Here is a 15,261-nt window from a genome sequence, read left to right as displayed (position 1 = left end):
TTGCTGTCTGGTCACCCCAGCAAAGATGCATGGTAGCAAAGTTTCACAGTGACTGCTACTTGTTAAACTAGTAAGTGTTTCACTGTAATCTCATGCTCCCTTGTTTGTTGTATACACCTGTTTATTATTTTTTTTACTTATACTTGCTCCTTGTGGTGGGACTCTCTTTTTTCATTATGCGTGTACAGCAGCTAGTTTGATTGGGGACACTAGGTACCTCAATATCTCAATATCTAGCTATCTATATATTTGCTTTTAATGTTTGCTAGTTAGCAAGAGTGCCGAGGCTATTCCTAAAGCCTAATAACCTGCATGACAGTCAATCTGTTATGCACGGTTAGTGGCTGTATGTTTCAAATTCCAATTGGTGGTGGATTTTTTTTTTTTTTTTAATACAACATGGGTATAAAAAGGAAGAAAATTACCCAATGAATATTTTTAAATACTAATGAAACATCAGCCTTTTGACATCTGCTGTTTACCTTTTCTTCCCCATTTTCCTCTGCTTCGGCTTTCAAACTCTCAATATTTTGCTGTAGGCGTGCCATCTCTTCCTTTAAAAGCAACAAAAACATTATAGTTACCTTCTCAAGAAAAAAAAAGAAAAAAAAAGCCCAAATCTGTATTTTAAGAACTTCTGCATTAGACAGTACTCCATGATGTACATGTATTGGGAACATTAAATAGAATTCTGAGCTAAGGGGAGAAGGAGGCGAATGTTCTTCATTATGTTAAACTGCATGCCTTGTTTTTCCAAGTAGAAATAGCCACATTTCTTTCTTGTGGAATATATACTTTGGATGCATCTTAAACACATAATATGGAAAGCAGGACTGGAGAAATGTAGGAATGTTAAAATATCAGTACCCTCACATTGGTCTGCCATATGTAGACACCACCACCACAACTGCACCCAAGACAAGTTAAAGGCTACAAAATTATTTCCATTATAACCCTCTGTTTTCACAACTTTTCAAATTATTCATCTTTGGGGCTAAAATGTTCCATGCTTAGTCTCTGCTGAAGGATGACATTTCTTCTTTTTCACTATGTTTAAACAAAACCTCTTCAGCTGTTGTTGAAATAGGAACTAGAGAAGGAAAACAATTCTCTCTGATTTTTATCATATTTCCAGGGTGTGCATCACCATAGCAGCGAACCGAGCAGAAAACACATTAATTATGCACTGAAATTGAAACATACTCTGAAAGTAGAAAGGCTTGATCTTGGGCTTCTCTCTTCTGGTGGGTTTTCCAAAGCCAGTAGCCCTTGACCAAGAAGTAGGTCCTGGGCACTGTCAGCTGCACTGTCCAAGAGGAGACCAAGCTGTCTCAGTGAATAAGATAGAAAGGTATCTAATGTAGCTAGGCCCAACACTGAATAGGCTTTTCAGTGGTGTTATCTGTAGCATGGTTCATGAAGTAAGATGATACATAACCGTACATCAACATACTGATGACACTATTACCTACATTTAGAAATGATCCTTCCGAGAGGCCTCTTCTGTACTACGCAAGCTGAATGACATTTAACAAGATAGAACCTTGAGGGATGCCACAGTTTAGATACAAATGAATAGGTGGTTGATTGTGTGTCCTTGCAAAGGGTGTCTAAAGACCAATGGTGAGCACTTTTGGCTAATCCAGAGCTGGACCTGCAGGGTTGTCCAGCCTAGTTTCAAAGATGTTAGATAACAGATCTAGGTGATTCTCCACAATTCTGTCATGGACCGGGCTGGCATTATTCAAAATGGATCTGACATTACCAGTAAATACCAATAAACAAACCTAGTACAGGGCAGGTGGAGGTGGGCAATTACATTTACCAATTTTTGATCAATCTTCATGTAACAAGATAGGGAGACAGAGAGAGACACTTACCCTACAATGAGCTCTGAACTCTTGCTCTTGACTTTTGAGATTTTCATTCATAGCCACCAGTGCTCGTAGGTTCTGCAATATGCTAAATTAGAAGACACAGCAAACTACATTCATTCTTTCAGTTTCTAAATTTACACACAAGAAAAATTAAGCTATTAGAACAAGGTTAATTTTAAACAAGTTTTCCTGCCACTGAGCTAAACCAAACAAACACAAATATCATTATGGTGTCATGGAAAATAATTAAGATTTGGTACTGAACAGATTATAATGCTTTCATGATGCTTCCCTCCAGTCCTCGGTTACCTATAAAAAGTTTTTGGAGCGCCTCCCATCGGATATATAGTGTAGTTTTTTCAAGACATGGGCTTTAAGTAGGGGGGGAAATGGATACGGAAGGCTTTATCCTCTTGTCAAATCAGCTTTGGGCCCCTCGGGTTGCAGTACATATCTGAACTTCCCCAATAAAGGAAGAGTTTCATTTTTAATTGCTGATTATGGTCATGTTGGGTGAAATTTTAAAGGCTCAAATAGGAGTTTCTAACTTCTACTAACTTTCAATTGGAGCTGGGGTCTTAACTTCTATTTATGCCTTTGAAAAAAATCTTCTCCCCCTTGTGGCACTCTAAATGGAACTTATCCTACATCTTCTTGACTTCTGAAATGCCAGGTTGACCCAGAGAACACGAGCCATTTATTTATTTAAAGGTAAAGAGTATTAAAGATAAAACAAACAAGCCAACCACATTTAAAACAAATCAATCAATTGGAAATTTAATAGTTTGTGATACCCAACTCATTCTGCTGTTCATTCAGGAATTGTAATCTTCATTTAAGATTATGAGATTTGTTTGACATTCTAAAATTGACTATTGTCAATTAACTATGCTGACATTTTGCAAAACAAAACAAAAAAAATACAGAATTTAAGTCCACTGTAGTAATAATTTGGGTGCTTTTCTTTTTGTCTAATTAACTGTAAAACTGCTTGTGACATTCTATACCTTGGAGGAGCATCTTGTAACCCCCATATTCCTCGTCTGTATATAATTGTGATATTGCATCTAAAGCAGACCATGTAAGGTATCAGGGGAAACGTTATGATCTGCTGAAAGGCATTCTTCTATCCATATATGTATACTATTAATGCATATGAAGTTATGAATCATGTGGTATGGTTGTCACTAAAACATGCTGTAAGTTGGGGAATCAGCCAGATAAGGAGGTGTTAGTACCATTATAACAAGGCACTGGTGAGACCTCATCTGGAATACTGAGTGCAGTTCTGGTCTCCCATGTTTAAGAAGGATGAATTCAAACTGGAACAGGTACAGAGAAGGGCTACTAGGATGATCCGAGGAATGGAAAACCTGTCTTATGAAAGGAGATTCAAAGAGCTTGGCTTGTTTAGCCTAACCAAACAAGGTGAAATATGATTGCTTTTTATAAATATATCAGAGGATAAATATCAGGGAGGGAGAGGAATTATTTAAGCTTAGTACCAATGTGGACACAAAAAACAACAGATGTAAACTGGACATTAGGAAGTTTAGACTTGAAATTAGATGAAGGTTTCTAACCATTAGAGGAGTGAAGTTCTGGAACAGCCTTCCAAGGGCAGTAGTGAGGGAAAAAGACATATCTGGCTTCAAGACTAATCTTGATAAGTTTATGGAGGGGATGGTATGATGGGATAGCCCAATTTTGGCAATTAATTTATCTTTGATTATTAGCAGGTAAATATCCCCAATGGTCTGTGATGGGATGTTAGATGGGGTGGGATCTGAGAATTCTTTCCTGGGTGCTGGCTGGTGAGTCTTGGCCACATCCTCAGGGTTTAACGGATTGCCATATTTGGGGTTGGGAAGGAATTTTCCTCCAGGGCAGATTGGCAGAGGCCCTGGAGGTTTTTCACCTTCCTCTGCAGCGTGGGGCACGGGTCACTTGCTGGAGGATTCTCTGCACCTTGAGGTCTTTAAACCACGATTTGAGGACTTCAATAACTCAGGCATAGGTTAGGGGTTTGTTACAGGAATGGTTGGGTGAGATTCTGTGGCCTGCGTTGTGCGGGAGGTCAGATTAGATGATCATAATGGTCCCTTCTGACCTTAAAGTCTATAAGTCTATGAGACATTAGCTCCCCAGAGGCAACAGCAAGGAAAGTAACCAATGTACAACCCATCAACAGCTATTGTCCAGCAAGGGAGCTACAATTCAGTGACTCGCCTGCATGAAGCCACACCAGGGGAATTGCTCAACTTTGCCTGGAGATTCAGCAATGCCCACCAGACATGCCTGGACTTGTGTTCCCCAAGCACATGGGACAGAGTATAAAACAGAACACAGGGGCCCCATGCTTGGCCTGTCTCCTACCCCCACCTATGCTGCAAGCAACCAAGACATTCAGAAAAAGACTGAAGACTCCAGAGGAGGCTGGCCTAAATTTACAGGACAAACTTGTATATTACGGACCACAATATCCAGTGGGGTGAGAAAAACTGCTTAATCTAGATGTTACCCAGTCTAAGAGGGTTGAGAGTTAGACTATGTGCTTATTTTTTTATTTTCTTTTGGTAACTAACTCTGACTTTTTGCCTATCACTTATAATCACTTAAATCTATCTTTCGTAGTCAATAAATCTGTTTAACTGTTTATCTTTACCAGTGAGTTTGCCTAAAGTGTGTGGCAAAACTGCTCAGGTTTGCAAAAGCTAGTGTATATCCACTTTCCATTGATGAAGTGGTGAACCGATTAATAAATTTGCACTGCTCGTCTTGAGCAGTGCAAGATGGTATATTCCTGAGGTACAGTGCTGGGAGGATTTGGCTCTGATGGCTTTCTCTGTGGGATTCATGAGTGGCTCTGGAAGCATTCATGCAATTTAGCTGGGTGTAGGCCTCCACATGCGGTTGTGCTGAGTGCTAACAGCACCTGGAGTGGTTTGCTGCTGGTCACTAGCATGACACTGTGAGAGACAGCCCAGGCTGGAGAGAGATAAGGTGGCACAGCAGTCCCACAGTCCCAGGCTGCACCCCGAGGGTCCCGTCACACTGCTGTCCACTAAACTGAAAACAGACTCCTCACAGCCATATATTAATTATACATTTAGGCTGAATAAGAAATAAGCACTGAATGCTACATTGCCAAAGCCAGCAGTTTTCAATGATCATAAGTCACATAAATGAAGAAAATATACCTAGAATCTGCTTGGGATTCCACCGTTTCTAAGGCTGCCAACTCCTTGTCCAATTTATCACTGTAACTCTTAACCTAAGGGATGCAATTAATAAAACATGTAAATACATTTGCACACAGAATGATTCATGTTTCTCTGCCTTCCCACACAATGAAGCCAAGGAGATGAGCTTTCTCCAAATAAAAGCTTTAGAGAATTCCCTAGAATCTTTGGCTCTATTTCTTAGCCATCATTAACAAGTAAGATTTCTTTCCAAGGTTAGCAGAATTCCCTTACCAGGTACGAGTACTGCAAACATGACGAATGTACTGACCGTTGCACTTGCCCTCTACCTTGCCCTCCCAAATCAATACGTAGAATCCCTGTTCCACAGCAAGATGGATAAATGAATTCTACATTGCACAAGACTGTACCAAATGCTCCTGTCTCTCTTAATTCAGGAACCTATCTACATACGAGCAGAACTGTCATATTTCATTTTTTTCAGGGCTGTATGAGTCAGTCATAAAAACCTTGCCTTGGAACAAAATGTGAAAGGTCAACAGATCATGTTGTTTAAAAAAATCTTATCTAAAATTAAAATCAGATTGGAGTTGTAGAAAAGAAATATTCTAACTGACTGATTCAAGACGTCTGTGCTCTTTCTTCCAATGAACTTTTGTAGCCCGCCATCTAAGCATAAAATTGATTGGGACTATATACCTACACAGGGGAATCGGAATCTGCCTTACACACCTCTATGGGCTGCCTGGATCTCCAGTGCAGGGACATAGGACTAAGCAGAGCTAATAATGTGCTTACTCCCTCCCTGTAGAGTGTGGACAGGGAGGAGCAGAGGAATGGGGGGAGTCTTTACTACACTTCCTGTTCTTATTGATCCAAGAAATTGAACCAGTGTGGGGGAGTTGTACTTCGCTGCTAGTAGAGGCCAGCAGTAAACTACTATCCCCAGGTAGCAAAGAGGAAGGAGGGAGATGTATGACCACTGGTTCAAACTATACTGATCAGCTTAAAGCTCAGAAGGGAGCCAAGGCTGAAGTACAACAGCTTGGTCTGGACTAGAGCACTGGAAGGTATTAATTAGAATGGACTAATTAACAAAAATGTACACGTCCCAGCTTTTATATTTAACCAAGAGAAGGCCTCAGAGAGGTCTCTCTGACTCACACCACCTCCCAGGGCTACTCGTGAGTGGTGCAGTTTATTTGCTACCCCTTCTGTGTGTGCAGAGTTGTGCTTCAAGACAACAATCTAGTTGTAAATGTGCTACATTCTTGTACAGTGATGAGAGAGACAAAGGGACTGGATGTTAAATATTAAAGATTTTCTGCTGTTAATATGAATTTTACATGCCTGGTTTATGGACAGATTTCCCCCATATTGTGTAATTTTACAATACAGTTCTATTTCTCATGGGAACAGAAACTGAAGAGGAAAAAAATTATGTTTACATTACCTTTAACCCTATATGTTTTAGCAACATAGATGGGCTTACAAACTATAAATAAAGATCACTTTGTCCCTGCTAAGGTGGTGAAAGCCCCAAGACTAAGGAAACCTATAAAGATGATTAACTAGGGATGGATTCTCCATGGCATTGGCAAGGATTCATGCACGACATGTGGTGCAGTTTCATCAAAAAACAGCTTGAGTAGAGACGAACCTTAAAGGTGAACCACAAAGCTTTTGTTAAAAGTAAACAACTCAAGATGCAGTCTTATGGACAGACAGTGGAATTATCTTCTGCTGCAGCAAGTGTTCAGGCTTTCTTTGAGAATAAAACTGCTCAGATTCAGATGCCAATGGCTGCACTGTTGGCACCAGATCCATGTCTGAAAGTGCCAAATACCTCTGATTGAGTTCTGTCCATTTCCACTCACTGAGGTTCTACAGGTGCTGGGAGGTGTTGAGTCTGTTGGTGGTGATCAGTACTGGCACTCTAAGGGAAGGTGAGTATTCCAGTATTCCATTCTGAGATTAGGCACTACCGGAATACTACTAATATCATAAAGACCCAGCATGCCACCAATGATTGTAACAAGAGCTGAATACTAGGAAGTCTTGAAAGTAAAACTTGAACTTGAAAACATGCAAACTGTTAAACAAAAGGACACAAGTGCACTTAGAGATTCTGTACCCCCTGAGTGGCAAAAAAAAGAAGGAATACAAACTGACATATCGAATCACACAAGTGACATACCTAGTTCAATAACCTGTTTCTGGATATACATTCCAAACCCTTAGCTAAAACTGTAATCTCTTCTACTGAAATGAACCCCATTAGCTTTGATACTACAGTCACAGATGGTATAGAAAACCTCATTACTCTGACATCATGACAGAGACCTTCAATTAGTTCACTACAATGATCCAAGACTTCAAAATAAAACTAAGTTTCCTAACATTTTAAACGTAAACATACTTTAAAGTCAGAATTAACTACATGTAGAAAGGTTCATGAAAGACAAAAAAAACTTTACAGTTAACACCTAATCACATTTTTACTGCGTTTCCATGGCATCACAGACTATTTCTTTCTTTGTTCCTTACATTTACTATGGTGTTGCAATTACATTTCTGTTCATTTCCTTGGTAACCTGATGTTGATATGTATGGATTTACATACAAAATGAATAGGCTCTTTATATTACAGCAAATTTATACCAGATTATGAAACCAATGCTACAGATCCAAATGCCAACTGTTAAATATTGACCATTTCTAAAACTGCACTGCATGTCAATCTTAAAATCAGGTAGATCATCCTGCACTTTGCTGCTTTTGTCCCAATGAAAACTTCATCAAAACATTCTGGATTCAACAAAACAGCATATTTTGACAAAATGAAATTTAATTGACAATGTTCTGACCAGCTCTAGTACAGTGAAACCCCGCTATAACGCGATGATTGGGGTCCAAAAAATTTGATTGTGATAAATGCGGGGTCACGGTATAGCGAGGTTTACCATTTCAAGCCGGTCAGTTTCAAGCTGGTCAATTTCTCTTGGGCAGAAAACGACTTGAGTTTGCGAACTGCCCATAACAGTAACTGAAAGGGTGCAGCTCCAGCAGTGGGGGCTCTCAGCCATGCAGCGAGAGAGGGAAACACTTGGGGAGAGCAGGGGAGACGTGCAAGGGGCAGAGGAAGAGCGAGGAGCAGCTGGGGAGGAGAATGGCTCTTCTCGCCAAAAGGAGAAGCAGGGATATAGGGGAGGGTGGGGGGAGGGGGGGGAAGAGGCAGTGGGGAAGGCACATTCCATTTTTTTTCCCCCCCTTTCTTCGGACACTCTCCAGCCTTTATTTTTTTTTTTTTTTTGCGCTCCGGCCCCTTTTTTTTTTTTTTTTTTGCGCTTCTGCAGCACTCTGGCCGTTTCTCTCTCTCTTTTTTTTTTGCGCTTCCGCGGCGCTCCGTTATATAGCTAAATTCATGTTATCGCAGGGCGCGTTATAGCAGGGTTTCCCTGTATTTAGATTAAACAGCATTGGATTAAGTGCCTAGCTAAGCCAGCATGGTACTGTACTAGCAGTTCTATCAAATCTAAGTATTCCAAATCCAATGCACTGGTTGCAGAACCACCCCGCAAAAATACCAGTTTTCCTCTCCACCAACATGCTTCAATGCTGCTGGGGAAGGATCATCTCTATGGTAACAGTTAATTTTTCTACCCATTTAATTCTTAGTCTTACTGCTGAGTTAGTCATTGGGGATGGGGATGTGGCTACCCATTTATTTGGAATGCATGTCAAATTGGATATCAAAGAGCTATCAGATGGAAACAATCTTTAGTCTTGACCAAACTGGGCTAAAATTCAAAACGATGACTAAGAGATGCAAGATTCTGTATATTCTATTACTAATCCAGAGAGGCAGCTAGCCCAGCAAAATTCATTTTTTAAAAAAAATACATGTTTATTTTTGATGGAATTGAGAGGAGATTACAATCTCACCTGAATTTATGACCATCCACTGTTTTATCTCCCCCAAATCATGCAGAAAACCAACAGACTGGCATCAGCAAATTAGCTACACCCACAGTTTCAATAGAATGAGATGAGTTAGTTTCATGAGCCACAACTCCAGTAGTTTCTGTACATTCTGCCTATATCCTGGTCCCACTTCACACTCAACCAGAAGTACTCTCCTCAGTGTCCCCAATATGATCAGAAAAAAAATCCCCTTTATACTATTAGGGCTCTCTGATTTGATTGTCAAAACATTTCTCAGTGGGAGCGGAGTTAGGCCAATGCTGAAAGCTTTTCAAAATCCTACCCTTCGTGTATATTTTGTCTATGCAGCAATAAAAGAAAGTAGGGATCCAGCTGGGCAGTACCAGTTTCAAAAAAATACTTGTGTCTGTCTAATATTACACGCTAACGTCATAAAACAAAGGATGAGAAAAGTAGTGTTACAGTTTGATATTATTACCACTACCGTCACACAGGCATATATTCTAAATTTGTTCTTTTCATCCTTCTATATGCATGATACGTTCCCTGAAGAGGGAAGCAGAAGAAATGTTACATTTTACAAAGGGGGAAGAAAGAAAGATTACCTCAGTTAATGTCTTCTTTGCTTCACTACAGCCTGCTTGCAGGTCAGCACATTTAGCTTGCAACTATTATCAAAGAAAAAGAAGAGTTTGATTCCACATTCACACTAATTACACCTGTAATGGAGAATGGCAATATTTGAGCTACTGAGTTATTTATTACATTGAGGTTCACAATGGCTGTCTTCTACACAAGAGGAAAGCTGTCAGAATCAGAGTCTTTCCCTGTCAGATTCTTAGTCTACATTCTGTTACATGAATTTTGGCTGAAAAATTCAACAAACGTGTCAGACATTTACTGATGAACTCTCCAGATGCATTAGCCTTAAAACAAACAGTTGTCAATGGACTGGTTACTTGCGGGATGGAATCTTTGTGCTGTGGAACTCCAAAGAGGTTTTAACAATAATCTAGACCAGTTACCTTAAATTTCATAGCTAGACTGGAATGAGGGTCACGTTAACAAGCTCTCTCTACTTTTCCAGATAATTTGGTACATTTGGGAGACACTGTGCTGTACATTATTGTTCTGATCATTGTCACTGATCTCTTCAAGTAACAGTCAGGAGGAAAGACGATTTTAGCAGCAGCAGGGAATTTACTTAATATGCATCAACCTATTATGTCTTTATTAAGACAAAAGTCTAAGATGACAGCAGCGAGGAAAACTCTACTGACTATTTCACCTTGTCACACAGAATTTACAAGCTCCCCTGATAACATATGAAACAATAGAGATATACAGTACTTTACAGGTAAATAATAAGAAGGTCCTTGCCTTTAGGCCCAGTTTTTTAGAGGAATTCAGGTGCCTAATTCCCACTGATTTCAATGGGAGTTAGGTGCTCAAATACCTTTAAAAAAATCTATTCCATAAAATCTCTGTTTATACATAACTCTACAAATAGTGACAGCAGAAATGGAATTGGGGGTCAGAAGATGGGAGGACAAATGATGCAACAAAAAGATCACAGTTGCCTTGGTTAGTTATTGATGAATCTAAAGAATTTTGCTCTCTTTTTCTCTCTCTAGAGTTTGGTTTGCTGCTCAAACTAAAGTTGTGGATCTAAACACTCCATTAACTCAACTCGTAATTTTTGCAAGACTTCATATAGAATTTATAATATTAGCAAAGTCTTTCATGGTGTTCCTGAGGAGTCAGAATTAAGAGTTCCAAAAACTCCAAAAATTAGAATTTAACCTTTAATCCTGTTTGCCAGTTCTCACTAAGGATTAACATATAAAACAAATTTACATATTTTTTAAACCAAGCAGTTTTGAACTATGAACCAAGCTTATTGCAGTATTGGGACCTAAGACTTCAAAACGTGAAACCTAAAAGCCATCTCTCAAAAACACTGCAACCAATTAACTTTAAAGCCTCTTCCCACTCAAACTTCCCAAGTCAAAACAAAATTCTCCTCTGGCCAGAGGTGGTAAAAAATTTAAGAAAAGAGCTTTACTGTAAAGTTAAAAAAGGGGCTATATTTAGGCTTATAAGGAACTTACAAACTAGAGAGTCAATAGTATTACTCCAGACTATGCAAAAGCGTAATATTAGGGATATAAAGTTCTGCAAAGTGGCATTACTTGTTTCACAAACACATTTTTTAAAATTCTTTTTCCTCTTCCTTGTTGTTGTTTGTGTAGTCTTTCACACAACAAGGGGAACTGACAGGGGAATAGCTCAGAAACGAAAGTAAAGGGAGAAAAGTCAACACATTTAATATACACCAGATGAAAGAACTATTTCTGTACTACTGGTCCAATGCTCACACTAGCGTTTAGTACTGTGGAAGAAATGGACCATCTGTTCCAGTAGGATTCTTCTGAATATCGTGCTCACACTTATTGGCACAGGAGCAAGTGACAGACACACGTTTAACACTTAAACATTTAATTAACAAAAAAAAAAAAAACCCACTTTTTTAAAGGGCAGGAGAAGGAAGGAGAAAAATACAGAGCCAGACTCTTCTGCTTTCCAGTCCATGTGCCACTAGAGCAGCACAGGGGCTGCAAAGCTACCAAATCTGTCCAGCTGAGAATTCCCTAAGCACAGGGTGTGCTCAGCTGGCAAAGATCCAGCACCTGTGGCAGATTCCCCTCTGCTCAGCTATACCTAGTGGAGAGAGGACAGAGAAGTAGCAGGGCTAGAGCACAATGTCTTGGGCCAGTGTCAGCAGAAGTAGGTTAGAGAAATCCCAAGACCATTTCAATTTATGCTGGAGCACATGACTCGTCCTTTCCCCTCACCCCCACAAAAATCAGCTTGAGATGATCCTCTCTCCTAATCCACAGGCAAGGGCAAGGGGCCTGGTGTGCTGATCTCTCTCTGTCTTTGAAACTGCAGCTCTTCTTATCTCTCTTCATTTTGCATGTAAGTGGAAGCAAGTGTCCCACACACTGATACATTCATGTATGTACAACACACTGTGGCACGATCAAATAACTTTAGCACATGATTGGCAGCAAGGATCCATTGAGTTCTAATACTGGAGGACACATATTCCCTCCATGCCTGAGGACAAGAACACCTCTCTGCCTCACTTCCTTCTGCCTTACCCTGGGTCTCCAAAATGAGGTCATTTATTTACTTGCTTCATGACAATTGGCTGTTTGTAAGGCACACTGAAGAATATGCATTCCATACACACTGTTGATAGCAGTCATGATTTTTGGTGTATTTCTTAAAGCCCCATCTGGGATCAAGAGATTGCTTGAGAATCTCAGTTTTAATTTAAAGAAAAATAAAAGAGGAAGTTTCTAGCTCTCATAATTTTGGAGAAAAACATGAAGTGAGTGTATCCCGATGGCAAATTTTTTTTTTTTTTTTTTGGTTAAGAGGTTATGATTTTTAAGCCAATCTCATGATTTTTTTGGGCCTTACTTTTGAATTTTGAGCACTGGAGGTTAGTAATACTATATTCATGCTACTTATTATTTATATAGCACCCACATTTTGCTACACACTTTAAAAGCATTTCATCTGTTTGGTTTTTCCTACTTTGAGAGTAAAGTGCAGACAAAATTAATAGCTTTTTTCATATGGAGATATACCTATCTCCTAGAGCTGGAAGGGACCCTGAAAGGTCATTGAGTCCAGCCCCCTGCCTTCACTAGTAGCAGGACCAAGTACTGATTTTGCCCCAGATCCCTAAGTGGCCCCCTCAAGGATTGAACTCACAACCCTGGGTTTAGCAGGCCAATGCTCAAACCACTGAGCTATCCCTCCCCCTGCTACAATATGAATTATACACACAGACATAGACAAAACCCACATACCACACACACACTTGATCCATTAAATGTTAGAATAGCATAATAATATCCAGGAAGTATGATGAAAATAAGTGATAGGATTTTTATAGTGGAGATACAGTGCTAGTTTTAAATAAACTGGGATATCTATTAAAGTGCTAACAGTTTATGACAGATGGGGTAGGCTAGAAGGCAATAAAGATATGGAACTGCATTAGCTTTGACAGAAAAAGAAATTAATCCAGTTCTGTGTGTTCCATTATAAGATCTAATCCAACATTTACTAGCATTTTTAATTAGCTGTCATATTAAAGTTTTCTAAGTAAAATAACCCAACTTTCTTTACAAAAATTTGTAAGTTAGCCAAAAAGCTTCAATCTAACTTTTTTTGGTTGGGAAGGGGAAAGTAGGAAGCAGGAAAAATATTTTATTTATTATTTATTTATTTAAAAACGTAAATTTAATTTAAGATAAATTTAATTAATACTTCAAATTGTCAATGCATACATATACGTATGTATGGGTTTCATTCCCTAACTTAGTCCTAACCTTGTGTTCGTTTAATGTTAGATTCAGATAACTGAGCTATGTTCAAAAAACTATGCTCCACTGATAACTTTAACATAGATTTGCCCATTAAAATGCTGAACCCCCTATACAAAAGTCTTCAAGATGTATAGCAAGCAACCATGAGATTTTATTGAGCCAGACTGTGGATGACCCTTACGCTGGTGTACAGATGTGGGCTGGGAAAAATAGACACATGAGAAGCTGAGCTGGAGGGAGGGATAGCTCAGTGGTTTGAGCATTGGCCTGCTAAACCCAGGGTTGTGAGTTCAATCCTTGAGGGGGCCACTTAGGGATCTGGGGCAGAAATCAGTACTTGGTCCTGCTAGTGAAGGCAGGGGGCTGGACTCGATGACCTTTCAAGGTCCCTTCCAGTTCTACGAGATAGGATATCTCCATTAACTTATTCACCAAGCATCTCTGAATGACCATTATAACTATTACTTGAATATAGTGGTTGTCACCATTTCAACACCACAATCCAACAGCAGAGGTGGAGAAAAAAGAACTAGAAAGTATTTCTGTTAGAGGTTTTCAATTTAGATATGAAAGGAACTTTTGTATGCAGCATCACATTCACAACGGTATCCTATTCTTTAACATAATAAGAACAGGAGTACTTGTGGCACCTAGAGACTAACAAATTTATTAGAGCATAAGCTTTCGTGGACTACAGCCCACTTCTTCGGATGCATATAGAATGGAACATATATATAGGTGCCACAAGTACTCCTGTTCTTTTTGCGGATACAGACTAACACGGCTGCTACTCTGAAATTTAACATAATAGTCGCATAATTGTCTTAGTAAAAAATGTGCAAGCAAGACATTAAAAGATACTTAACTAATGTTCAGCATGACAAGTTACTGGTACAGAGTGTAGTTTTCAAATATTTTCTGAATGGCAAAAGCATTGTGGTCAAATACATTTACCGACGCTTTTTCTTTGTTACCCACACAAGCCTACCTCTTCCAAAAGTTTGGTTTTCTGCGAGATTTGCTTGTTTAGTGATGCCACTTTCCTTCGGTGCTGCTGGGCAGCTCCGAGTCTTTCTGGACGCTCCTCAGAAGAAAGCTCAGATTGCTGAAAATAAATAACAAACAACAAAAACAACAGAGGGTTGAATTGCACATAGCCAGTATTTGCTTTACAGGGACATAGGAACACAGGAACAGACACAGTGGATTGGAATTATGGTCCACCTAGTCCAGTATTCTGTCTCTAAGAGTAACCAACACCAGCTACCTCATAGGAAAGTGTAAGAACCCCACAGCAAGCAGATGTGGGGTAATTTACTCCCACTATGCTGGCTTCATCATTGCATGTGGCTTCCACTGAGGTCAGCAGGCAACTGTACGGATGAATTGTATAATGGATGCAGGGATGTGCATATATTTTAAGAGTTGGAAGAAAGTGGATTAAGTCTTCTTGAAAAGCCCTTCTAAAACACTACAGTATTCTATAGTAATGAGCTAAAATAATACAGCTTAATACAAGAGATGTTAACATTTGCACTATATTGTAAAGGGATGAGCTGTTACAGCCGTACAACTGTTCTTAACAGCACTTCAAGGGTGGTGTGGCGGAAACAAAAGTTGCTAAAAAAAGATGCAGGAAAAAAGAAAATGGGAAAAATTGTCAACAGCTCTCACTGAAAAGCCACTGTTAGGAATGGGATAGTTTCCCAATGTAGTCTGGCTTTATGCACCCTATTTTGAAGCAGACATGGTCCCAGAGCCTCAGTGTCTGATCTTGAACATGAACAAACTCAAGCTTTAGGGTGTTCTGATTTGGAATATTGGTTCAGG

The 15,261-nt window shown here is 39.5% G+C and overlaps 1 protein-coding gene across 2 annotated transcripts in view; it reads right to left on the bottom strand.

The window, feature by feature from the left end:
- CCDC93 (coiled-coil domain containing 93) overlaps window positions 1-15,261 on the bottom strand; it is a 119,707-nt gene that overhangs the window by 33,141 nt on the left and 71,305 nt on the right. For both annotated transcript variants that reach the window (XM_034785531.1, XM_034785532.1), the window contains 5 exons: window positions 14,420-14,536; window positions 9,631-9,693; window positions 5,078-5,151; window positions 1,881-1,962; window positions 483-554 (listed from right to left, as the gene is read on the bottom strand). In XM_034785531.1, coding sequence (XP_034641422.1) covers window positions 483-554; window positions 1,881-1,962; window positions 5,078-5,151; window positions 9,631-9,693; window positions 14,420-14,536 — 408 coding nt within the window. The remainder of the gene's footprint in view (window positions 1-482; window positions 555-1,880; window positions 1,963-5,077; window positions 5,152-9,630; window positions 9,694-14,419; window positions 14,537-15,261) is intronic.

The sequence above is a fragment of the Trachemys scripta genome, chromosome 11, assembly GCF_013100865.1.
Source record: "Trachemys scripta elegans isolate TJP31775 chromosome 11, CAS_Tse_1.0, whole genome shotgun sequence".
Taxonomy (NCBI): Eukaryota; Metazoa; Chordata; order Testudines; family Emydidae; genus Trachemys; species Trachemys scripta.
The sequence above is the reverse complement of the archived record's forward strand: the minus strand, read 5'-3'. Positions and strand labels throughout refer to the sequence as shown.